The sequence below is a fragment of the Camarhynchus parvulus genome, chromosome 4 (assembly GCF_901933205.1).
Source record: "Camarhynchus parvulus chromosome 4, STF_HiC, whole genome shotgun sequence".
NCBI lineage: Eukaryota > Metazoa > Chordata > Aves > Passeriformes > Thraupidae > Camarhynchus > Camarhynchus parvulus.
This window is the reverse complement of record NC_044574.1, coordinates 46,904,880-46,932,005: the sequence shown is the minus strand read 5'-3', so window position 1 is coordinate 46,932,005 and position 27,126 is coordinate 46,904,880. Positions and strand designations below refer to the sequence as shown.

At 41.5% G+C, this 27,126-nt stretch overlaps 1 protein-coding gene across 1 annotated transcript; it reads right to left on the bottom strand.

Moving 5' to 3' along the window:
- Positions 1 to 21,820: 21,820 nt before the first annotated feature.
- Positions 21,821 to 26,457, bottom strand: OSTC (oligosaccharyltransferase complex non-catalytic subunit). Its single transcript, XM_030947501.1, has 4 exons — positions 26,088 to 26,457; positions 25,781 to 25,874; positions 23,929 to 24,126; positions 21,821 to 22,852 (listed from the first exon to the last, which is right to left on the bottom strand). Exons 1-4 carry the CDS (start codon positions 26,224 to 26,226, stop codon positions 22,834 to 22,836), a joined length of 450 nt encoding a protein of 149 aa, XP_030803361.1. The 5' UTR covers positions 26,227 to 26,457; the 3' UTR covers positions 21,821 to 22,833.
- Positions 26,458 to 27,126: the final 669 nt, after the last annotated feature.

Sequence of the window (27,126 nt, the reverse complement as noted above, 5' to 3'; positions counted from 1 at the left end):
GCTGCTGCAGATGATACCCAAAGCATGCTTTGGTACATGCCAAGGATGATGATTTTCACTGCTTTGAACATGCCAAGGATGATGATTTTCAGTGTAAGACAATAAAATGAGAAAAAGAAGAGATATAGCATCTGTGTAAGTGTCTCTACACTTCAGCAGCACTGGATGTAAAATGGCCAGCAGCAAAGAGTGCATTTTAAGGCACATAAAATCTCAGTGTGTGACAAGAGTTACATTACTTACCTAGGTATGTTAGCGTTTGAAACCCTGCATGGCTTGGGTAGAGAGCCACTGTAAGGAATTTCAAATAACCTGTATGTGCTATCCTGTATTTCACACAAAAATATCCAGTCACAGCATGCCAGAGCATGGTACAGACTGAACTCAGGGACATGCAATGTCTGCACCGGTGTTTCACTAATCTGTAATATTCACTAAGTTGCAATACATAGTAGGATAAATCTAAAAGAGATGAGATGTCTCACATTATGAGAGATTATCTACATTGCTTATGACTTCTGCAGAGAAATGTCTTGATATCTATCCTGCATTAATTCTTTGCCTTCATGGACTGTTCATTTTTAAAATGCTGGGAAGCACTTTTCCTCAGGAATCTGAGTATTTCAAAGGTCTGGAGCAACCTTGCAGAGTAAGAGAGACAGAGGGAAGAGCGTGCATGTCCATCCTGAAACATGCATGTAAATATTTGAACCACACAGGGCTTTCCACATGAAAGGATGTATCAAACTTCTGCTTGTTCATCAGCTCTACTGAGCAAGTCTCAAATTTGTTAGGATGTATCATATTCCCAGATGGTATAAATTACTGGGGCATTTCTGGCCTCAGTGGAGTCGTGCAAGTCACAACAGCCCTGGATCAGTATCTCCATTCACAGTCCTTCATCCCCTGTCCCATGCATTCAAACAACTGCATGGAACACGTAGTGTTTTACACCCAAAGTGCACAGATAGCCTGAAGTACAAACCCTCAGTCCATCTGTTTGCAGCAGCTCACACCCTCTCAGGCTATGCTATCTTGCACTAATCTAACATTAAAATGAACTATCAATACAATTTTAAAAAATGGTTGGAAGAATTATCAGTTTGGCTTGCAAACAAGCACCGTGCTGAATCTACTTTGCTCCTAGCAATAATTTCCTTTGCTGCTCAAAAGCTCTAAACAATTAATCTTTTCCCTCCAGTTTTCTCACTGTCAATGTAATACAAGAGAACAATCTCTACTATTCTGTAAAATCTACTTGATTCATTCTTTGCTAGACACAAATTATCAAAAATTATGAGTTGAGATCTCCAATAATCACCATATTCTCAAAAAAAAAATTGTAATGTATTAGAATATTTATTTGTAATTTACTTTCAGGGTGTATTCAAAAGCTTTATGTGAAGCCACTTCAGAAATCTTTTTTTCAGAAAAAATAATCTAGTTCCATGGACATGACCAAAACAACACTTTCTGGTGAAACACACTTTCAAAGAACCTAACCATATAAACCTGTACATTTTAAAAACTGGGTAAAGAGCTTCTCCAGTGTGCTTTGCTTCATATGTTAAATTTAGAACTACTATTCCACATACCTATGATCAACTTGGAAAGCAAAAAACACCCTTGAGAGCCATAGCATTAGGCTAAGCCTCACTTCCTAAATCCCTCACACTCCTTGTCAAGCCCACACAGAATCTGCTGTACAGTAAGGTGTCTGCTGCTCTCAACAACATTACTCCCTCCCAGTGCTGTTCAATGGGATCAAATATTTCTGTGCCCTCTCAGGCTCCCAGCCCTCCTTGCATCAGCCCTCTGACAAGCCACCACAATGCCTCACATGCTCTGGAGCACGTGGCTTGTCAGGCAAATTCCCCCCTGCTCAGTGCTGAAAGCTCTTCATGGTCACACTCAAGAAACCAAAGAGCCACCAGGAGAAACTCCTGGCTGCCTATGAGGCCCTCAGGCCAGAGAGGCTGTCAGGATGACAGGGGCTACCTGGAAAAACACAACTGGCTCTGCTCTAAAAAAGCAGAAATTGTCTCACTGAAGCAACTGCTCCCTCCAAAACATCACAGCCTTGCAGGTAGCCACAGGGCCACCAGGCCTGGAGGTGGCCAAGGCGCAGATTCTTCCCAGCCATGGCCCAGGACACAGGATGCTGTTTTAGGAGCTTCTGCTCTTTGCTCTGGTGTACCCCAAGCTCCCTCCTGGAAGGTTGCTTCTGTTTTGGTTAGGCTGGTAAGGAGAAGAAGCTTCTTCCATGTGAACAAACACATTCACTGTCAGCAGTGCAGGAACAACCTGGTTCTTTTCGGCTGGAAATAAAGGCCAGATAACTCTTGGCTCTGTCTATTGTTAGCAGTGCCTGCAAACATTTCTGGATAAAACAACTCAGCTGTCTCTCCTATTAAGTTCTCATGGTGTGTTGCATATATGATGATGGCCCACAGCTTTTTCCAAACTCTCCTGGATAAAATTAGGGAGTTGGTGCAAGCAGATCATTCCAAAGTGACAGACAGATGCACTCATCCTGCTCTTGGAGGCTAACATTGATGTGAGCCATTCTGGGTCACAGGAGCAGGTGACAAATTACTAGGACTTTTTATATTTTAATACAAAACTACAAGGTCATTTGCACCCTTACATCTTTTACTATTTTTATTTCTTCTGCTTTTAAGATTGAAAACATAAGCCATAAGTCCTTCTGCAATTGTTGGTCTAACTTTACATGAAAATTTACAAGTTAGCACAGAAATATTGGTTTTTAAAAATTACTTAAGTGAACCCGAGTCTCAGAAAAACATGGTTCTCAAAGCAAACTTTGTTGCTTGAGACCATGTCTAATTTTACTATTAAGCAAATTATGCAACAGGATAACCTGCTTACTGTGTGGGTTGAGTCACCTTCACCCCAGGCTTTCACAGGAGGTGATATAACATCCTTGTAGGCTTACAGAATTAGTGCCTGTGCTTTGATTGTGTGACAGGAACAATGTTGGACTGGAACACAGAGAGGATATCGCCTAAGCTCTGGGTATGTGATTTCTTTTATCATACTGCAAAGCCCCCAGGCACAGGGAAAACAAACATAAAATGATGTGCAAGAAACCCTACACATCCTTCATATTCCCCAAAACTGTGCAGTAATCAGGTTTTTTGGACCACTTATTGGACAGCTAGTAACACCTGAAACAAGCAGTCTAAAATGACTGACCTTGTTTTTTTCCCCTCTCCAGTTCACAAGTTTCTGAACCATCTTGGTACTGCAAAGGTTCAGTGACTCCTGTGCCCTTCAGGAGCAGCAAGCTTTTGACCCCACTCATGCAAGAATTTCATGGAATCTGTGGTCACAAAAGCTTGCTCTTCTCTTGGCTTGTGTGCGATTCAGGGTAACCAGAGGGCAGAGGGAGCAGTGGCCAGCAGACAGACCCTGCAGAGGTGGTGGGGGCATGACCCAAACACTATTCCCCATGAGCTATCCTTTAGCTGTTTTGCTTCATTTAGCTGTTGCAAGCCCTTTTGCTTGATGTTTAATTTCTTACTGAACCTTGAGCGACCTGGTAGGACAAATTACATCAACCACGAGTAATCATTTGTTTGTAGCTAGTTACCAGGTAGCTGGTAGTCAATAATAAAAAAGGCAAAACCACTCAATAAATACTCTTCACATGAATTTAAAGGGTGTCCTTTTTTGTGTCTTTGATGATTGAGGAAATTAATAAGCAGTGTGGAAAATGTGAACATTATTGTGGAGCAGAGCTATAAATATATAAATTATTGTGCATGTGTATTTCTATCAATTATGGTTTGTACCAGTTGCTGGCCTTGTGTATGTGGATTTCTATCAATTATGGTTTGTACCAGTAGCTTGACCCTGTTTTTCAGACTTGCTCCAGAGCTGTCTCTGATGTCTCTCTCTTCTACTTTCTTGTTTTAAAACAAGTATCTGAATGCAACACTTTTTATGGTGGATCCTGAGGTACAGAATTACCTTCTGCTGACATACAGTTCATTTATCCAATCCCATTTTCCAAACAATACCAACATAATCTATCTATCTATCTATCTATCTATCTATCTATCTATCTATCTATCTACTATCTATCTCTATCTATCTGTCTCACTGTCTGTCTACTCAAAGCTGTATTACTGTGACCCACGGTAACTCCAATTCCTTTCTCTATTGTTTCTTCAACTTAATTCTATTTATTTTCTATGCCTTTCAAATAAATGCTCCAGATTAGCTGGAGGGTTCAGGCGTGAGGTAGGATGGAATGCATTAATAAATCACATCAGGTAACCCTAACTGTATTTTCTGGTCCTTTACTCCTGTGAATTTCCTTAGGGTTTATCAGGATAATATTAAGTGGCTGCATCCCACTATTGAATTGCTTTATTAAGTTTCATTGAAAATTTCTGGGGAACTGTCATTTTTGTGTTTAGTTGTAGTACTTGGAACATCAAAATCCTAATCCTACAACTGCTACTAAAATACAAAGAGAAATCTCTGTTAAATGCCAGTCTCTGTAGTACACTAGGAAAACCCAATCTGGTTTTGGACACCAAAATAAAAGTAGAAATTGTGGTTTTAGACAAACACCATGGTTTCCTGAATTATATAACTTGCATAGTATTTCTGCACGTCACTGGGAACCCAGTTTAGTAGTGTTTGCACTGCAGTAGGTTAGATGTAAACTATAAAGAGATAATCAAACTTCAAAGCACTTAAAGAAGAATTACTGTAATTTGGTTCATGTGATCTAAAACAGTTTGCCTGATTTTAGGACAGGATAGCTCCATTCAGTCTTAGTTCAGAATCATGGCAAATCTCCTACAGAAATACCCAGGAGTTTTCCCAGATACATGGAAACATTGGCAGCACTAGGACACCAGGAATGTAGTTACCAGGAGGGCAAAAGCTCATGTCTTGTCTGAAAAGAGTTAAATAATAGTTCCATAGTGTACAGGGCAGAGGTACATCAACAGCCCTTATGCAGGAATGACCTGCCAATGAAATTTCTGATCAAAACAATTCCAAAACCCTGCAACCACTTCCAGACCCCCAGAGGCATGTAGGACTGAAATGTGGTGAGAAGGACTCACTACAAAAATCCTGTTCTGCGCAGGAGTCTTTAAATGAGAGAGACATCCCTCTTAGCTGCCCTATTATTATGTTGGAACTACGACAACTCTGTTTAAAGAATAGATTTTGCTTCAGAAATTGCTTTGTCAAACCAAACACATTTGTTCAAATTATCAGTTTCAACTTTTCTGACTAGATTTTGCAAGTCCAGTGTACATAAAAGAGATACACTTAAATAGAGAGACTGACCTTTTCACTCTGCAAGCAGAGGTTTCAACAAAGTCATGCCTGATTACAAGTTTCAGAAGATTTCAAAAGTTTTGAAAGACTCTGAGGTATTTGTGAAACAGAACCTGCCTTTTTATGGCTTGTTCCAATGTTGACATGCACTGAGAGGCAAAGCAGGGTCTGGCACTCCAGCTAATCCAGCAAGCTGACTCAGAAGCATAGCTGGAGACTAATGGGACTCTGGTTTACACAGACTAACAGTTGATAGAGTTTTTTGGCCAATCTCCCTATTCTGGTGTCTTTTCAAATGTAAAATGAGGCTTTCTAACTAACATTATTACTGCTGTATTGAGTATCTATGTCTGCATCATTTATTTCCAGTACAATCTGCAATAGCAGTGTAAATACCCCAGTTACAGTCTCTCAGACAACGTTACATAAATTGTTGTCTTACACAGAATTTTGCAGATTATGTTGAAGAGGAGATACCCATGACTCTAAGATGGCACCAAGGATATTTCACTCAGTGAATCATGTTCTAATTAGAGGTTTCCTAAAAAACAAATACAGATTAAAGACCCTCAAAGACCTGCTCCAAATGAAAGGAAATGTGCAGCAGTTTAACCAAAGGGCTGTTCGAACAAATTAAGACTGCATCAGAACAAGATCTTGGCCATTTTTATACACAGCTTTACCTGAATGTAAACTGCTGGAACAATATTGATTCAACATGAGACACTATGAAATACTGCTGTCTAATGTGAAGCATTTCCAAAATGATCATGAAAGTTCCAGAGTCTCTCCTGTTGTCAAATTAAATTAAATTTACTGCATTAACTTTATTTAAAAATATCTCTTCAGCTGGGGGAGAAGTTTGGAGCCAGCTGCCCTACCTCCCAGCACATGTAAGTGATAATGACAGGTGAATATACACTATACAGTAGCTTCATATTTCTACTCCTAGAATCCATGTCACTTTCTATTTTTGAAAGCTGATTGAGTGTTTACTAGGCTGTGCTTCATCCCCCTCCTTCCTCTGTACCCTAACCTTGTAACCCAAGATGCTGGTGGCCGTGTTGGGTTTGCAGAGCTCTGACCTTTTGTTCCTCGGCTTGGAAGTGCCTGGGTTTATCCGGCAAGGATTCCGGTTGGGTTACACCAACAACCTTTCCTGACATGCCTGGTGACTTCTCAACAGAAACAGGAAAGGACCATGGCTTACCTCGGTTCACAGAGCAGCAGAGTTGGGTTCCTGCTAGGCTAGGATGGTGCTAGATGTTTCTGAAATTACCCCGGATACACATGGGGCTGTGCAGGGAATGTCACCAGTTAACCTTTGGGTGACTGACCCACAGGGGGTGTGGGCACTGAATTCACTGTCTGGGCACCTTTCTCCAGTCTTTATTCTGGCAAAATACTTAGTGAACTTCTTATTTCACCTAGTAAAGACAGATCAAGCCACTTGTGAAATTATCACATGTAGTTAACGAGGAAAAGGCAATTTCCTAATTATTATGCCACTGTACACCTGACCCCAAAAAATATCCAAAGAATAAATTTTATGATAAATGGGAGGATGGCTGAGTTATTTTGTCATTCCCATCTGGAGGGTGACCACCAAAACTGCCTGTGAGTTTTAGCTGTGCGCCAACTAAAGGATAAATCTGGAACTAAAGCACTGATCATCAGTCTTTGGTGGCCTGGTCCACGGAATTAAAAATGGTCACTGGAAAGTGGATAATTACTGCTAGTTTTTAGTAAAACCCTGGCTTTTTTAATTGATTTAAAATCTTTCAGTCTGTCTAAAAGAAAAACAACAGATTTGCACCGTTTCTCCTGATTTCTGATGTGTATCTGAATTCATGTTTCCATATCTCCCTCATTTCAATTCAAAAACGCTTTATTTTCTATTTCAATTTTCTGTGACTATCCTAATCTGAAGTATAAAATGTTGTGTTCTTCTTCATATGCTACAACTCACAGAGGTGAGCACAATACTCAGAAAAAATCAGAAATGTTCCTATCAACAGAAAAAATCAGAAATGTTCCAACCAACTAGATAAACCCCATTGTTCTGAACCTCCTGTTTGCACAGTACTTGAGTTAATTTCAGCTTTGCCATACTGTAAAACTGTGCCTTACTGAATGGTTAGTTGCTGCTCAAAACAATTATTCCTCCTCCTCAGACCCCTGGCTGTCTTCCCACCCTTCCCCTTGGCCAGCAGGGGCACCCATCTGATGCAATGGAGAACCAAGTCAGGAAGTTTAGCTGGCAGAAAATCAATCACTCCTTTTCATAGTTTAGTTTTCTGCTCTTATGGTTTGAACAGCTCACTGAGGATTCAGAAAACTGCAGAATCACACTAAAAAAAGCAGCACACTCTTAGACTGGTTCAAACATTTTCTGAAGCTTCACTTTTACTATTTGCCAAGAGTAGAGCTTTTTCTGGTATGACTAGAAATACTTCTATCTTGCCGCTTTTTCAGGTCTCATATATCACCCCCGGATTTTGACAGGTCTGGAAAGCACAGTGGACAAGACTCCTTCTAGCACATATCTCCAAAATTTTCTTTCCTTCCACCTCCAAAACACATTTAATTATTCTCAAGGCAATACTAAATTTGAAGACTCTTACACATAACTTACTAAAAAGCAAAACCAAATTATTTTGCCTTTCAGGTATTTTAATGAATTGCTAATAGTTTTCCCAAGCAAAATTCTTTACTTTTAATCATTACCCTCTTTTTAAACTCATCCCTTCTCCAAGGATTCAAAGTTCTTTTACATAAAGCCACAACCTGTCAGTGGTCACTTGAAATACAACAATTTTCTATACATTTCATAGCCAAATTTTATAATATTTTTTTTTAATATGGGACACATCAAAGAGTTTTTATTTATTCTTAGAGAATTGGCTTTGATCAAGTGTTCCTGATAGTAACTGCTGATCATTCTAGTATTTCCAGTGACCACCTGATGGTCTCTCCCAAAATCACTACAAAATAGATGGCAGCAGGGGAAGCACAGTGACAAGGTCTTGTTGAATTACGCTGCCTTCCCAGCTGAGCTGCCATTCCTAGGCTTGCTGTGAGAGGTAACAGACCTTTACATTTGGTTTTCCTGCCTGACTTTCCAGTTAACTGGTGGTTAACAGTTAATGCATTTCCCAACAGGGTTCTGTGATAAAGGAACATGCTCATGGTTTCATAATGCATATTTCATCGCCATTGCTGTCTTCCTCAGTTAAAAGTCTGTCTTTTCCTATTTACAATAGGGTTATAAATCTTCACTGATTTTCATGATCTGGAAAACAGTAGCTAATAAGTAGCACAAATTGCAAGCCTTTTACCCATGTATGTGGCTGCTTTAGAGCTCAAAGTATCATCCTTGATAATGATGAGAAATGCTGGCCTGGCTTTTACATGTCTGATAAGTGTGCACAAAACAGCTGAGTGAATTAACAAACCAGGGCCAAAAGGCAAAGATCATGCATGGGATTAAGATAGACAATGATCCTCCCTGAAACATGGTACTTGATCATTTCATTTTGAAAAGGCACAATGACTTTGAAGCTCTAGCAGTATTTTCCATAGGGCTGAAAAGCAAAGATGACAGATGTCCTGCTTGCTCACTTGCTCACTATCTACTGTCACAGCAAATACAGTTTTCTTGTCACCACCTACAAATCCCAGGATACAGCTGCCTTTCCTTCCCCCCCCCCCCATTTATCCCTCCCTAACTCCACATTTCCTCACCACACCTGTTCTGCCAGAGCTCTCATCAGCTTCCCACAGGATCACTGCCCCCAGTCCCTGATGAGCAGCAAGAGTTTCCTGAGCTCATCTCCAAACTCCCTATCCTTCTCTTGATGGCTTATTATTGTCTTGCTGCTAACTGCAAGAAACTGAACACATATTTTTATACAATAAAAGAAGGAAAGAATTAATTTCTTGGATAAATCTGGAAATGAATGGTGTTGCAGGGAAAACTTGTATTTGGTAAGGATTTCACTGATGTGCTGCTGGTTTTTATTGGTATCAGTGGGAATCTGCATAAGGATCTAAGTTCTTCTGTAAAGCTTAAAACAGGGCAAGGAGATAACAACAACTAAATGATGTTTGTAAAAAAAAAGACAAGAAAATTCTTACAACACTGGCAGAGATCATTCTGTGAACAGTCAACTTCTTTTGATTTTAGACTTATTTGATTTTGTTGCCTACGGCTCTGACTTGGAAGACTTTTCATTCAGGTATGCTACATCTTGTCTGAAACTATTCTCCAGACTCCAGCAATGATGTTCTTGCTTTCCCCCGTCAGGCTCCTCAAGACCTGAAGGCACAATTTTCCAGGACTCCATCACAGTCCACAGATGTTCTTCCTAAAACACCACCTTCCTACTCGCTTACAATCGACTTGTCAAATGGAAATTCTCAACCTCAGCTGCTTTACTCACAGATTAAATGAAATAGGTTATGCTACAGAGCACAGCTAAGATCTAGGTATCACCAAGTGACCCATTTTCAGTTCTTGAAGCAGCACAGTACAGTGAACATTAGCACCCAATACTAAACAAGCTTTTGCATCTCTGTGGCACCAAGCTGACGCAGCTGTGCTGCTTCCAGCACTCCTGCAAGGCCCTGTTCTGTGGCATGTGGATAATTCATGTCAGTATCCACCCTGTAGCTCTGCACCACCTGAGACATACCTACCCTTGCTGCTCTGTGCATCTGAAACACGAGTGCAGGACTCCAGCTCAGCTGCCTAAACCCTCCTCAGCATCTTTTGCATCTTTCACAGCAAGGCAAGGTTCACTTCTCTTCAAGCATCACCTCTAGTTATGGAGTTCCCTTGCTGCAAAGAACTGCCTTTTTAAGGAGCTGGAGGTAAATATCTGTGTCTCCTCCTGCCCTTCCCCTGAGGTTTCATCATTCTCCTCTCTTCTCTCTTGGTTACAGCAGATAAGATGGATTCAGCCAGTCAGCAGACTCTACTGCTCATGAAGCTGTGTAGTTCTGCTTTTGCCCTGTACTGGATGTCCTCTTTTCAACTCAGGAAAAAAATTTGTTTTAGTGTCAGAACTGGCTGACTAAACATTTCAGTAATAAGGTTAAGTGTAGTCTGCCTTCCTGCACATCTCTAATTCTGGTGGGGCTACATTAACCCTTTACACTTACAATACCAGCAGTCACAGAGACACATGACATGCATACAGAAGCCATTCAAAACAACCCACATCCTCTGCTATCCTGGTGGTCACTCTATGGTGAATGGAAATCATATGGCAGATCTTTGACCAAGATAGCACATCTCCCACGTCTTTCTTTTCATCATCAAAAAAGTACTGCATTATTAACGAAAGTAAAAAGTCATCAAATAACATAATGCAATTATATTTGTCAGAATGTTTGGCTTTAAAAGAGGTCTGTGTTCACAGGCTGCAAAACATCCAGCTTTCACAGACATAAATACCCACAGTCCACCCAGAGGCAATTCCCACCAGGGAATTTTTCCACGTGTCCCTAGAGGACGATGTATCTAAGTACAATGTAGAGCAGTGAGGTTCCATCCAAAAATCAGCAAAGGAGAGGTCCTCCCAAAAAGCAAAACCAGGTAAGAATTAAAGCTTAGGAGACTCTTTCCAAGGATATATGTCAAATGTATGGTGAAAATGCTTCCTAAAATGTGTCAGAAACAACCTTCTGGCAGGTACCAAAAAGTTTCAATTCCATGTGTATGCAAGTCCTTCAGGTTGGAGGGATGGAGCAGCTAGTACCTCTAGAGGAAGAGCTCTCTAATCACCAGACTCCTCTTTCCTCCCTACCCACAGAGATACAAAAACTTGCCTCCTGTGAACTCAGCAGTGCCATCCCAGGGCTTGCATAACTGAAGCAGTGAAACCCAATGGGACCCTGCTCCTCTAAGCATTGCCACAGAACAAGCAATGATGATGTATTTTTAATAATGGTAACCTCAAAAAGCATACTCAGTAATCAATAAGAAAATACAGATGTGAAATGGGAATCGTCGCAGGCCACTACTGTCAGAAGTTGTGTGGAGGGCAAATAGCATGGGGCTTAAAGCTTGTGTGGGAGCCCAGAGTGCTCCACAGGACCCAAGGATGTTTCCTGCAAGGCAGACATATCACAAAGCTGCTTAGAATAGTCCCATCCAAGTCCCCAGCACAAAACAGGAAAATATGTACAGGGGAAGGGAGTGTCAGTTACAAAATGTCTCTAATAAAATCTTTTAAAGTCATGTTATGGTGAAGCAGGTACAAGTTGCAGCAACCTCCTTTTGTCCACTGGCACTCAATCTATGTGCAAGTCCATTTCATAAATGAGCACAAGGGAATACAGGAGGCTTTTCAGGCAGATATAATTTGCTCTGAATTAATTAGGGCAACACAGTAACTCAAATATCACCACCTAAAATTCAGAGAACAAATGTGGTTCCACTGTGTGCACTAAGGAAGTCTATTGACACTTGTCCATGTGAGAGAAAAGCCTTAAATGACATCTCCAAACAGGGTACCCCTGTGTTGTATTTCTGGATACCAATCACAGCAGGGCCATGACTGGGCCAAACCAAAACCCTGGACTCATGTGTACCCACACCATAAAGTAGTTTCTATCGCAGGTCAGGAACAAAGTTTTGGACTGTACTCTAAGTTTATCCTCAATGGATGACTGGTCTTTCTAGCCCTGTGGGGCATTTTTTATTTAGGGACACTTTCCTCAGCGTAGGAAGTGAAAAAATAATCAATAACTGAATATCCTGCCTCCCCTGCAGTTGAGTACTAAATTAATAAATTCCCACAATTTTTCCTTCTCCTCACCATTTCTGATGGGACAGTCACTCAGACAGAATATGCACAAGTCCAGCTGCACTGGAGCTGCTGCAGCTTCATTGCCATGTGCCTGTTGGTCCTGCTCTGTGCAGAACTTGCCTCTGCCCTCGGTGCCAGCTTGAACTGCCACAAAAACTAACATGCTTTGTCTCCCAGACTACCTACCCACGGTCTGCACGTTATTACAGCAAGACCTGTCCAGCTGAGGAGAGCACTCTCCTCCTCAGGGAGGGGATGTGACTCCGTGGGGATAGTGAGCAAGGTTATCCCAGGACAGGCAGCAGACCAAAAAAAACAAATTGCGTCAGCATGGAAAAGGATTGGGCAGGAGTGGAGGGTGTGTAAGGGCACGCTCCCAGGCACAGAAAAGCTCAGAATAAACAGGGAGAAAGTTGCTGGCCCAGGTTTGAATAAAGGCCTTGGAAATGCAAAGAAACGGGCTGCACTAATGAGGGCACCAGCATTTCCCTGCAAGCAGAAAGCTGGGGAGGAAGGTGGAGGAGAAGGAAACGAAAGCTGGATGTGGAAAACTGTGGAAAAGTGGCAAAGCCAGCTTTAGAAAGAAAGAAATCTGAAACCTTAGTCAGACAGAAATGAACAGTACAGTTGGTCAGGAATTTGGTGATAGGGTTTTGCATGATAAAATTTAATTAATGCAAAATCTACTGTGGGTGTAACCAAAATGCTGAGGACTTCTTAACTTGGACAAGGTGTGGCAGAAACAGAGGTTGCCCTTGTCCCAAGGAGTTTACAAATTGCCCCTGGGCCAGTTGCAAATAGATGGGCAACAGGGGGAGATGGAGGGGCACCATCGGGCTGGTCTCAGTGCCGGAGCTGAATCCAGTACACCGATTTTGAAGGTACCACAGGATCAGAGGCAGTTTCAAAGTGAGTTGTGCTTGGAAAAGAATTACATGATATTTTAGCAGAAGTATATGGGGCACAAGCAAAAAGGCTAACAGAAGTGAAAATCTGACAAAGCTCCTTTCAAAATTTATCATAGGAGAAAGTTTAGCACAATGAACTAATTGGAGAGAGCTGGCGTAACCATTTCAGCAATATATGAGTTGTGAAGGAGGGTGAAGGAATGATCTCGCAGTCTACATTTCAGGAAACAGAAGAGACAGAGCTTGCCAACAAACCAGTAACCAGGACATTCTGTGCTTAAACTTTCAATAAAATGTTGCTGCAATTTTTTTTCCTACAGAAAGTGTCCTTTGACAAAAGTATTTAAAAAGCCATTGTTACCCTGAAATTATCTAGAATTTAAAAAAAAATGTAAAAACTTTGGTGAATGCTTGCTGCTGACAGTCCCTAGTGCTGTTAGTACAATGCAGAACTGACAATTAGATCTTAATTTTATTCCTAGCATGGTGATTAAGCTGCTACATAACTTTAAGCTAGTCAGTTTACCATCTCAACATGACATCTCTAAAAGTTGCACAAAACCAGCCACCTGTGTGACGGTAGTGCTTTGAAATGCTCAGGGTGTTGAAAGAGGTCTTTTCTACAGGCACTGATAAGCAAACATTCTTCTTCCTATTTTCATTTATCTCCCTTTCACTTTTAAAGTGACCTATACAGGATTTAGCTGTAATAAGCTGTTATATAAATTTCTATCTGAGTGAAACAGCAGACTCTTACTGCCTTAAAATATACTAGGGTGAAAACCTTTCCGCCTAGGGAAGTGCATCTTAGAGATTGAAGTATTTTATGGGGGCTCTATCAATACTTTTTCACCTTTTGCTTCCAGACAGATGCCAGCACAGAGAGCCCCAGGTTTTGGCAGGAATTTTTCTAAAACCATATATACAGAAACCCTGGCAAAGTCCACATGGTTTTCTCCACCTCTGCAATCTAGGCTTTGACTTCTAATTTAAAAACCTCTATCATAATTTCAGTACTATGTGGTTCTGATCTGCATATCTACTGTATTTTAAATAATCTGTTTATTTTAGCCATTGAACTCCATGCCCACCATCAGATGTACTGTGGATGTTCAATCAAAACACGGAAGCCTTATTTTTTTATCTTTCTAGGTAAGCACTGTAGTTCTGTGTAATTCATATGACTTTTTAAAACTCCAGATTTTTTTTCCCTTTTATGAGCTATGTATAACATGTACACATGTAAACATGCACACACACACATTGATTTTTTAATTGACCTCGTCTGTGTAAAATGATTTGAAATTTTTAGCTGGATTGATCCACAGAAGTTTTACCGTCTTGCATGGTTTTAAGCCCTGAAGTCTCAATTGGAAAATTAATTTGAGTGAAAGACACATACAGAAAAATCCTTCACACACTTATGCTGTAGCAACAAGAAAAATGAATGCAAATATACTCACAGCTGTAAAATTTCGTGTAAATATTCATGTACGAAGCAGTTTGAGATTTCAGCTCACTGCTTTAAAGCTGGACTTTCCTTCTCAGAACGAATAACGTTGCAGGGACTGCCATCCAGTGGGGAACCAACAGCTTAACAGGAGATTGGAACTGCAGAAAGGTAAAATTTGAAGGTGTCAAGGTTGAAAAAGATTGAGTAGTAGCTAATAACAATGCTGGAAGTACTAATAATGGAAGTAATTTCCTTAGTCAGCTTCAGATATTATTGAAAGTATTTAAGTACAAGTGATTTATTTTCCAAATGTAGGTGCACTAAGGCAGTACCTTGTACTGACCACGCAAAGCAGGTAAAATTTGGCTTGTTCAGTCACAGCCTAGTGAACAAGCAGTGGTTAAACACAATCCTTAAACACACCCAAAATACTACAAGTATTATTTCACTCTTTGCATGGGTCTGTCTCCAGTGATTTCAGATTCAGTGTAGTGTAGTCCCATCTAACCTAGGTGTTAGATGAGACTAAAAAATATTTAAGGTAACTGTGTGGCTGCTGCCTTTTAAAACACTAGAGGAAAAAAACTTCCTCATATATCTGAGATTATTCCTCCTTAGGCTATGAAACCAAACTATGATTCAAATATAGTTTGTTAATAATTTTGTTATTTAGCAGTGGCTTTAAGCATTGTGTACCTTTAAAGAAAGTCTGATGGAATGTTCCATTTCCCTGGTTTTATGACCTTTCATATTTATTGCCTTGTCTACTACATATATGAATCTTGATAATTGTGACAGATTTTTCTTAGTTTGTTCTATTGTGCACAGACCATATGTTGTCTATGCTCATAAAACACTCAGTAATTGTATGTGCAGAAAAAAATTTTTTTCATGTTACTTGCTAAGAAACTTAAGAACCTGCAGGTCATCCCTGCAGAGGTGTTTTTAAATCCAGCCCCAGGAAACAACTGCCTCCTTTCCTTAGAGTTGTGATGAAGCTTTGGCAGGATTCTCAGATGTATTTGGCAGTTAACTTACACTGATTTAAACAAAAATGATGTACCTGAATTCCATGAGGATCCCGGCTTGACTGCTGTTGATGTAGGTTTTGGCATGCCTTTGCTGGCTCCCTGGTGTAATGATTGGGAATGCAGTAGGATTTTTATTGTTTTCAGGATGAGTCATGCAGGCAGCAGCACGACAGATGTTGTAGAGTGTAGAACAATAAAGACAAAGATATGAGACAGCTAAGAGAAAACTGGAACAAAGGAACAACCGGAGGATGAGAGAGGCTGAAAGCAGGAGAGAAGCCAGGAGGTTAAGCTTTGCCACAGATAGCAGGAGCTAATGAAGTGTGGAGTCAGTGCAGGGTAAAGTAGCTCGAACAATGGCCAGCAGGGAAAATTGAAGGACCTGTAGTCAGAGTAGAAGGAACAGAGGTAGGAATACTGAGAGGAGCAAGGCTCAGAGACAGCCAGGTGGCTGCTGGGGCTAAGTGATGGATTTCAGTGTGATAAAAGAGCAAGTACCAGTGAGGAGAAATAAGGAAGTGGAAAAGCTGAGGAGACTGATAAATAATACCCTTTGAAGGTAGAAATACCACAGCAGTTAGAAAGACAGCAATCAAAACCAACAGTGGCATCCTGAAACTCAGAATTCTGGAATGACAGCAAAGAAACAAGGGATGGCAGCTGCTGAAAGACAATAGGATAAAGACCTTGAATAAGCTCAGACCAACATCAGGCAAGCAGAAGGAGATGAAACACAACATTCAGAGCTGGTTTAACAACCACCTGTAGCAGAAAGAGGTAGACACACTTGGGGAAAACACAAAAGAAGTTAAATTCCACAGGTCAGTGAAGCACTGTTGCTGAAAGGAGGTGTCTGGAGAAGTTGGTGTAATTGAAAAATGTGTCAGTATCTTACTGCTGCTCCAGCTCAAAGAGGGGAAAAACAGAGAAAAAGCTCCATCAGCAAAATATTACCTAGAAGTATCACAGGCTCCTTCCTCCCACTCATCATCCTGTTCCAATACAGCAGCTATACTGACAGCTGTCTAATTATAACACATTTTAGGTGAAGGATTAAGATGAAAATTTGAAAAGAAAAAGGTCTTAAACATTCCTCCATACACTTCTACTTTCCTTACCCCAACAGCTAATTCCTTTTCCTGTTCTGGCAGTAGGCAGTTAACGGAGCTACTTTCTGTTGTCATGTCTAGCACATATAACCACTTGATTTTTCAGAGTGAACCAAGGCCAGCAGATTCTGTCCTACAACTGCACTGCAGGGATATTTTTAAAGGACAGATGTAGCTATTTACAAAGATCTTCAATGACTGTTTTTAAAGACATGGAGCCTTGGTGTTTAGAAAGTCAAAAGTTTTGTTCTCAGCCATGGAATAATAAAGACAGGCAGTCTCTGAAAGACACCTCAAGAAACTAGTCATTCATCCCAAAACAAGCCAAGGACACCTGCAAATTTTAACAGGCATTTGCCAAGCTTGTTCTTAAAGCTGTACAAAGAAGAAATGCTGTCACTGGCACAGACTATCTAGTCCAGTAGTGAACTATTTTACCCTTATAGAAATTCTTCTAGTATTACCCCAACTCCTCCTTGCTGCTATTGAAGCTCTATCTACTATTGATGCAGAAACAAAATTGCTTAGTTCATTTTCATGCTTAATTTTATGCCTTCCGTACTTGGAAGTGAAAAGTTTTGCCGGTGTCTCCATGTGATGTTGTATTGCTGCACAAAAGGCAATCTGCTCTCCTCTTCAGCTTGTGGTGCAGCAGAACCCAAGGACTTACTCACATCCCACATTTTGTCAGCTATTTTCCTTGAGTAGCACTGATACTTTTCACTTGTTCCCAGAAGGAATAAACCAGCCTAGTTTCTTAGACCACTCATTGATTTGTTAGGATCACTATGTATCCTAATTCTGTGCTCCCAGCAGTCTTTGAGTTTTATGATTTCTGCTTACTTAGTCAGCATACTCTATTCAATACAGGTCAGTGGGTGTAGAACAAAAGTAGCCACAGGACAGACCTAAAAAGTAAGATATCTTTCCATTTTGATATAAAGACATCAACTAATCAGCAAACACTCTGAAAATGCTTTTCAAAGTACTTTGGAATTCAAGTTATAGCTGCTTTAGCTAAGCCAAGTTTCCAAAACATTCTAGACAGTGTCAAAATCTACAGCCCAAACATCTGATTTTCTTCTATCCATGGAACCCATAACTCTCATATATGCCTATGCCTTTATCTTCATATGACTTATTCTTTAAAAATCCAAGTTGGCTACTCATCTTTTTGCCATTTTCTTCCAGGTGCTTAAAATACTTTCCCCACACCCCAAAACCTCTTCTTCCAACTGCAGTTATGCTTATTTTTTATTATTCCCATTCCTCACAGTCTCCATCTGCATTTAAAGACAAATGATACATTGTAAAGCTGAATGTAGCAAACATTATCTATAATCCAGGATCTGCCAGAAATACCTAAAAATTCTTAAATTATTTAAGCTGTCTACAAAGTAATGAGTAAAAGTTTAACTTCCACAGTTTATTTTAGAATAATACAACCAGTCTGAGCTCTTTCACGCTTTTTCTTTCCCTGTTTCCAGCTAAAAGCATAACATTTCCACCAACAACAAAGGGAAACCAGTACCCCCGTCCACACTGATCTCTGTAGTGAAAACTGATACCAAAAAGAGAAGGGAATTACAAATGTCAGTCTTTCACAAGCATTAGGCAGCAGATGATACCATATTGATCCGATTTACTCAGAGATAAATACTATTTCTTCCAGCCTGCAGGTAGAGCAGTCTAAGAGCTTTGACATTTATAGAACCCATATGGGATAGCTACGTGATGAAGTGTAACTCCATCCCATGCCTGAAGAACATTAGTAACTAAACTGATATCATCAAACAGGAGCTCAGCAAATTGCCTTATGGACTCAAGACACTGGACAGCAGAATGCAGTGCCCTGCATCTGCATCTCTGATGAAAACACAGCAGAAGTCAGACATGCTTGACTCCCATTACAGTGCCACAGCAGTTGCCCTGAAATGAGCTCATCGTCTCAGTCCAGCTCTTGGCTGACAGGTATCCATGTCAAACAAAAAGGACACCAGCACAAATAGTTTTTACCAAAGAAATCAGATCACCTAAAAACTCCCATATTCCTACTAGCCACTTCCCATGAAACGCTACCCTTTGAAAAGAGTTTGATGCATTAGTTATATTTTTTCTTGTCACTAAAATCCAGATCTCTCCAGAGTTCTCCAAACATTAGTATAGCTGAGAAATCTTAATGTGACTGCAAAGTATTACAAAACATTCTTCTGAGATTTCTACTGTAACTGATCCACTTAATTTCTTCTAATTGTTTCAATCCTCTTTTACCATGTTCTGGAAGAAATATATTCAAAAGAAACTGCAGTGCTGAGAAGTAGCAATTAGAAATTCTGAAAATAGCCCAGTTATTGCTCCAACCCTTTTTGGGAAAATCATAAAGATGTAGGAAAAATACAATAATCACATTCACAAACGTGCAATACCAGTTACACTATCACAGACGTTGCTATGCTGTAAGAAAACAGTTTCCATTGCATGGAGGATTTCCATATGTGGCAGGAAAAAAAAAAGAGAATTGCAGTCTTTCCCATAAGCACATTGGCTCCCTGTACTGAAGGCAGCAGAAGAAATTTAGGGTTGTCTCAGGTTATAAGACTTTAACTCTTAAGAAGTCAAACGCACAATGCTTTCTAATTAGTATACTAAGAACGTATATTTAGTCACATTTCTTCAAAATGGTTGAATCATCCTAATTTTTCCAGAGATTGTTTCAGTGACACAAATCTTCCAAATATGTGTCAGCTCTTGGAGAGATAAGGAGCGGGGTCAGTGGAACTGCTGTGTTGGACTCCCAGAGGGCAGACTTTGGCCTGCTCATGGTCCAGACTGGCAGAGTCCCCTGGGTCACAGAGGAGTCCAGGAAGGCCTGGCATTCCTCAAGAAGGAAATTGTAAAGATGCAGAAGCAGGCCATCCTGATATGCCTAAAGACAAGACAAGCAGGAAGCAGACTGAACAGAGAGCTTTGGCTGAAAATCACAACAGAAAGGAGAGCTTATGAACTTTGCAAGAAGCTACTCAGGAGGAGTACAAAAATGTCAAGAGGACATGCAGGGAGAAAATTAGAAGGATCCAAGTCCACTTAGACCTTAAGCTGGTTACTGCTATAAAAGACAACTGAAAATTACAACTAAACACACATTAGCAAGAAGTCTAAGGAGAATCTCCATCCTTTACTGAATCTGGAGTGAAATGTAGTGACAAAGGATGAGGAGAAGACTGAGGTACTTCACACCTTCTTCATCTTGGTCTCCAATAACAAGACAAGGCATTCTGTGGGTAGCCAGCCCTCTGAGTTGGAAGACAGTGATGAGGGTAGAACAAAGCCCCCATAATCCAAGGGAAAGTGGTCAGTGACCTGCTATAGCTCTTGGGCACACACAGATCTATGGGCCTGGATGGGATCCAGCCAAGGATCCTCAGCAGAGGCAATGGGTAGAATTGCTCACTGAGCCACTTCCCATCACTTACCAGCATCTCTGCATCTGGAGGTATTTAATTTAAAATACATGGAGATGTGGCACTCAGGGACATGGTTTGGTGGTGGGCTTGGCAATGCTGGGTTGATAGTTGGATTTAATAATCTTATAGATCTTTTCCAACCTAAATGATTCTATGATTCTGTTACAGTCCCACAACATGCAGGAGTCTGGGAAATGCATTGAGGGGAAAAAAAAAGTCCGAATGTCTGTTCTTTTTCATCTAGATGTATTTTTCAACTTAACTCGATTAAGTATAAAATCATTTAAGGGTTCATATATGTATACACTAACTTTCAAAAGCTACACAAGTTATATATATCTTCCTGACTATACTGACTAGGCATCATCTCTCAGAGATTATGCTGAAGCCATGCATTCAGTATTTTCTCCATCAAGACAGCCAGAAAATCAAGACCTCTACACGTCAGCCTGACTCTTTCTGTTGCACTTGGAAGCAGGCCAAATTTCTGGTTTTAATCAGCAAAGATGTGTTCCTGCAAGCTCTGCTTTACCTTTACCTTGTTTTTAACCTCTCACCCACGATCTAGTTCAGTTGAACCTTGAAGATATGAACATGAAACACAGATGTATATTGTCACTAGTTACAGAAAGTTTTCTTTCAGTCACTGAAACATTACTATTCTAAGCCCCTACTTTAGAGGCCACCTGCTGTTACCTATAAAGAACAGCAGACAATTACAGAAAATACCAGCCTTTCTTTCCTGCAAAGGGGATTCATCTAACACACTGCAATACTTCTTCTTTGCAGTTTATTTGACTCAGTAGAAATTTTACCTTGGGTGACAAAGAAGCCTTCAAACCACTTTCAAAATTAACCAATTTCTAGTAGCGCATTCTGCCATCTTCCAACCTACCATGTGCCTCATTTCTGGGTAGTCCATCTTCTGCTCTGCATTTGCTGTCCTGGTTCTCTCTGTGCCAGACTTGGGCAGATGATCATGCCAGACCTAGCTGGAAGTCTGTGACCAAAAGACCATGATGTTCCTTCAGCCTTAGTTATTGCAGAGGGAGTCACCTAGTTTTACTCTCCCAAAATTATATTCTACCTTGCAATTAAGTCTACTTCAATTGTTGTTTCAAGTTACAATTAAAATTTGCAATTACAGTGAAAGGCACTTCACAGAGCACAGGCACCGAACTGTGCCTTTAAAATCATGTTCAAGAGCCTGCTCATTTAGAACCAGCTGCAAACTTGGGACGCTGAAGCTCGATGCACTAGAACAAGCACTGAGCCAGAAGAGTCTTGATTTTAGTCAGTGAATTTTCTGGTTTGACTTACCTCTCAGAGTATTTAAAAAGACAACTTAAGATGCAGTTATTTACTTACATAATATCAATACTCCCCCCTGAAGGTAAGCACATGTCTCACCAAAACCAGAGTAACCAAAAAACAACTGTGTCAATAAGACTGGAAAATTTGCAGTTATGAGCCTCATAAAACAGCTCAAACTACCTTAAATCTTAATGACAAACATGTAAGATGAACAGATGCAAAAGTGCCACATCGTACGTAAGGACGTGGCAGTGGAAGTGACATATCCTGAGAGCAGATGATTAACTAGCACAGATATTTGATTAGTATGTGAACAGTAATGCTTACTTCACAATTACAGGAATAAATAACTTTTCTACTTTATATTATTATACTGATTAAAATAGTGCTTCAAACACATATGGATTGCAAAAAAATACATTTATGGTGATGCAGAGGGGTCTTTCCTTCCCCCAAAATGCAATACATTACTTGAATTAAACATTTCAGCAACACTCAATCTTTTAAAATTGAGACATATTAAACTGGAACTTTGCCTCACACAAAAAAGCAGCAGCTTCAGAAGTAAGTGTTCTTTGCTACTGATAACAGCATGTTGTTTGCATACAGTACAAATTCATGGAAAATGAGGTTTCTTGTCCCTGATACTAAAAAAAAAGTAATTATCCAACAATGAAAAACAAAACTGAAATTACGTGGTCATGGTATGGCACCTCATGTCTGAATGCAGAACAGTCCATACAAACAAGAAAAAGCTTTACAAGTTGCACAAATTTAAAATAATTTTTTAGAAAATAAGTTTTATTTGGCTCCTTTTGTACACTTTTTCTTAAAAAAAATGCACATTCATACAGTTTGCCCTTTCCAGTGCATGTCTGGATTTGCTCACATAGAGCATTAATATCAAGGCCAAAGATGCCTTCACAATAATTTCAGACACATTGTATTCTGGCTGTAAAGCATCCAAAATTACTAATTTTCTGATTAAAACTTGGAAATCAATGTTTTGGGTGTTTCTTCTCTGATTCACATATATAATTGTCCCAAACAGGGAAGAGGAGACAGACCTGCAACAAAGAACCGTCAATGGCGAGTACTCATTTCAGGTAGAGCTAAAGGTAAGTTCTCTACTTCACACTGAGATGGGAATATAAAAGAAATACTCAGCTACGTAACTTTCTCTTTTTCAAAAGCTCTACACCAGAAATGATAAAACATTGCTTGAAAACTACAGATCAGCCACTGGTAGTGCCAGTTTGTTTGCAGAGAAAGCTCTCTTTCCCTAGCTGTTTCTCGTGGCCAGGTCTCTCTGCTGTTGATGGTGATTATGGAACTTGTTTCTTGCTGTTTCTTCTTAAAACACTTCGTGAAGAGGAGGAAATTCAGCTCGAACTTTCACACAGCACAAGAGGTACTAACCCATCAAGTAGCCCCTACAGAAAGAAAATTAATTTAGACAAAAAGTTAGCAAACACAGGCAGCACTCCTCAAAAATCAAGAGACATACAATCTTAAACCAAAATTTAAGACTGCAAAAGCCTCTGCTGATCAAGGCTCTTTGGTCATCTTAACTACACACTCCATCCTCAGTAGGTTTTCTTCGATGAACTCTGAAAATGCATTAGTAATGTTCTTGATCCAACTTTGGTAATTGTTTGGAATTTTTGAAGCCCACATTATACCCTAAGAAATGTTCTTTATGTGTGCCCTTTACGCAAACTACAAGTGTTAAGATATTCAATACAACCTGATCTTTTCTGACACTTCACACAAATCTGTTGTCTCTCCTCCATTTCTCTGAAGCCCTGTTCTTTTCATGAATTTCAGAATGAGAACTGTTGTACAGACACACACGTACTCAGTGAAGCAGAAAAACCCATACAGCATCAATGAAGCAAGAAAACATAGGGTAGGTCCCTATCCAGACACCTGCTGCCAGGGAAACCATCACTTGTGTGTTATGAAACAATTTTTTAAGTACTCTGCAGAGGCCAAAAAAAGTATTTAAGAATAGAAGAATGACTTTCACTATTAATTCAACACTTCATGGAGTTACTCCAGAAATAACCTACCAGTAACTCTAAACATCAGGTTTCAGCTATTCTAAATTAAATAGACCAAAAAATACAGCAGAGGGGGGGAACTGGAAAACCTGCATTTGCATTTTGCACAGCCTGAAAGCTACAGTACTTTGACAGTTCCATATTCCTCAAAGCCCTACTTTGTAGCTACTTACCTGACCAGTACATACAATGAACTTTAAGGTACACTGAGCAAATCAGACTCACTAATCATATTTTCTAACCATCACCCTTTTTTAACTACAGCATGATCTTAGAGAAGCTGACTCCCAAAGCATCCCACCTCACTCAAGGTAGCTTGTTAAAAAAAAAGCAGTGAAAAAGGCAACTTCTATTCAAGCTAAATACTTTCTGTTACTCTTAAATTTAACACAGCACACACAAGCCGCAAAAGAGAATAAAAACTGAAAGATACTTAAATCACTTACGGTAGTTTCATCCTCATGAACACTCTGGCCATGAAGAAGCTCAAAAGCACACTAACAAATCCAATAAAGAGCAGAAGAAACCTATTCAACTTGGGGATGTTTGGTGCATTGGATCGGTCCAGAATTATGAATCCTAGGCCACCCATTGTGAAGAGAAAGCTGGATGCAAGGCCTTCCATAATGTACTGCCCATTTACTCTAAAGGGGAAAAAAAAGTGAAAAGAGTCAGAAAAATATTAAAGAAATTATTTACATTTCAAACCCTATCTATTCAACATGCTTTAGCTGTACAAACACACAGGATGAGTAACTTTGATGGCTGACTTTCTAACTAAAGTAAGTAGGAAAATGTAATAAATGTCATACTATACATCAAGACATTAATGCACAATTTATGTGCAGAACTGAGAGTCTGCAAGGTGCCCAGTGTAGCACACAGGAGGATTTATACAAATTTGTGCATACCAACAGCTACCACCCAGCTCACTGGATTGCAAAACCACCTAGTCCAAGGAGGTCCCAGGTTATACAGGTGGTCCCGAGGCATGGCAACACCACCTCCTTATTTCCATCCCCATGTTCAGGCAGGACTGTCTCAATCCTCCTCTCAGGACAAATTCCACTCAAAACACTACAGCAGCACATGAAACACACCTGCTGGTTCCAGCACACATCCTGCAGGATGTTCTGCTGCCTGCTTGCTGAGCCTGCATGGATCCACTGCAGGACCAGCCTGGGGGTGCCCCTTGGGGCTCTCTGTCAGCCCAGACAGCTGCACTTGTTTCTTACAAGTGGAAAGAGATGGAGAGTGAGGAAGCCGAGATGCAGAAAGAATATTGCACCTGGATCACGAGTCTCCTGCTTCCCACAGTCACTGAGCCATTTTTCCATCCTCCTAAATAGCAACCTCATAAAACTAGCATTGATGAAACTACAGTAGATGACCATACAGAAATAGAGATTATCATTACTGCCTCATATCCTGGAAACAAACAAGTTTATCTTCTCTTGTTTTGTTTACACTGACAAATGACAGTGCTAACAACTCCCTGCAGCAACTTGATTCATCAACACTGCAACAACCCAACCCAGTCTGAAGCACACATCTAGTCCAAGCCAAAATCTGTCACATCAACCATGTCACAGACTTCACAGATACAATCAACTTTTCGGTATTTAATAAAAATCATTATTTGTTTCCACACACATAGATCCCCCCATTACAAAAGTAGACTTAACTCTCTTCAGACCAGTTTGTTACCAGGAGTCTCTAGCTCATTTTCAGTAATAGAAGTCGAGGGCACTAAGAAGACCCAGTTGTTACACATTTGTAACAACTTCCCCACCTGAGTGCCAAATACACTAGAGTTTAAAACGTAAGAAATGAAAGCTTCCCAAATATTACATATTCTGCAACAAAAATTGATCAAATGTATCTGCATCCAGTATAAAGGTCAACCTAATGAGCAAAAAAATAAGTACCTCCAACACAAACCAATTTTTTTTTTACCAGACCTTTCATTTTAAAAAGTTTTAGGACTAAGTTGTTTGATTTCCACTGGTTTCAATGCTGGTTGGGTGGGGTTTTCATAAAAAACTAAAAATAGTTTTTGGCAAACCAAGAACTGATATAAACCAACTCCTGCCTTGCAGAGAAAAAGGGAAGGGAAGGGAAGGGAAGGGAAGGGAAGGGAAGGGAAGGGAAGGGAAGGGAAGGGAAGGGAAGGGAAGGGAAGGGAAGGGAAGGGAAGGGAAGGGAAGGGAAGGGTGCACACCTCGGCAAGAGGGGTTTATTCCCTTGAGCTTCGGCATTTGCAGCATGCCGCTGGTGGGAACAGGGCCCTGCTCTTACCTGTATGCCAAGAAAGCCACCGGCCTCTGATGCCCGTGTTCGTCTGTCATGGACCCCACGCTCGGAGGTTCCACGATCACGTCATAGATGATTCCTGCGGGGAGGAAAGCAAGGACCGACTTGGAGCCGCAGCAGCGAGAGCCGCCCCGACCCCGCGGGCACGCTGGGGGATGCCCGGGGCTCGCGTTTTACGGGCGGTTCGGGCCCCGACACGGGCTCAGCCGCGGCTCTGCCTCCTGGGACAGGACCGAGGGAGATCTGCTCCGTGAGCGGGGCCTCCCCTTCACCCGGCCCGGCCCGGCCTCACCTCCGGTGATGAGGAAGTAGGACACGACCACCAGCGCGTACACGGTCATGGCCGAGGGCATGTGCACCCAGCTCGGCCGCTTCAGCTTGATGTTGGGGCACTCGAGCACGGCGAAGGGCAGGCGGTATAGCGTCTCCATGGCCGCCGTGCGGTCCCGGGGCGGCCGCGGCCCCACTGCTCCCTGCCGGCGCTGTCCGCTCCCTCCGCCGCGGCCGCGCTCCGACACCGACACCGACACGAAGGCGGAAACGGAAATGGGCTGCCGCGTCCTGACAGGGGAAAATGGATCCCTTTCTAAAGAGACAAACTAAACAAAGCACTAGAAAATTGCGATCAGGCTTAAATGACAGATTCAAAATTTTTTTTTGTCTGCATGAAGACATGGAAACGCCGCCAGTCGGCCGGCGAAGGGTCTAATCCATTTTACTCACCTGTCAGGACCCGGCAGCCCTGACGTGTCGGAGCTGGGTACTGGCTCCGGGCCGGGGGCGTGGCCGGGCGCAGGCCCCGCCCCTGGGCTGGGCAGCCACGTGGCCGCCCCGGGCCCTGCGTGTGCTCCGGGTGCCACAGGCCCTGCCCGCGGGTCACTCGGTGGGACAACGGTGCCCGCAGGTCACTCACGGACACTGCCCGCTGGCCACTCGGTGGGACGCTGCCCGTCATGGGGTCGAGCACCCTTTGGACGCCCCTGTGGTGATGCAGTTTCCCGGCGGGGGGAAGGAAAAGCCACGTCCCGCATGTGAGTTTGCACAGCCGGGCTGCGGAGATGCAGACTCGGCGAGCAGACCAAGTTCTGTAGTAGGCCTTACCCCAGTCCCTGTGTTTGCAGGGCAGCGTGGGGCTGGGATGCCCCTGGGGCACACCATGGGATGTGGTGGCCATCCTGACCACACCCAGAGGACACCCCGACAGCTGCACACAGAGCAGGCAGGAAAAGGCACATGACAGCAGTCGCTGCTGAGAGCAAGCAGGGTATCGTGTGTTACAGCCCATGTCACACGCTCCTGTAAGGGTACACACACCTCATCGGCCCAGCGCA

Excerpts from the sequence above, each read along its gene's own strand:
- OSTC (XM_030947501.1), bottom strand. The coding sequence starts at position 26,226 with ATGGAGACGCTATACCGCCTGCCCTTCGCCGTGCTCGAGTGCCCCAAC. Across the intron at positions 25,875-26,087 it reads CTACTTCCTCATCACCGGAG|GAATCATCTATGACGTGATC; the intron begins GTGAGGCCGGGC and ends TCCTCCCCGCAG. Across the intron at positions 24,127-25,780 it reads GTGGCTTTCTTGGCATACAG|AGTAAATGGGCAGTACATTA; the intron begins GTAAGAGCAGGG and ends TTTCCCCTTTAG.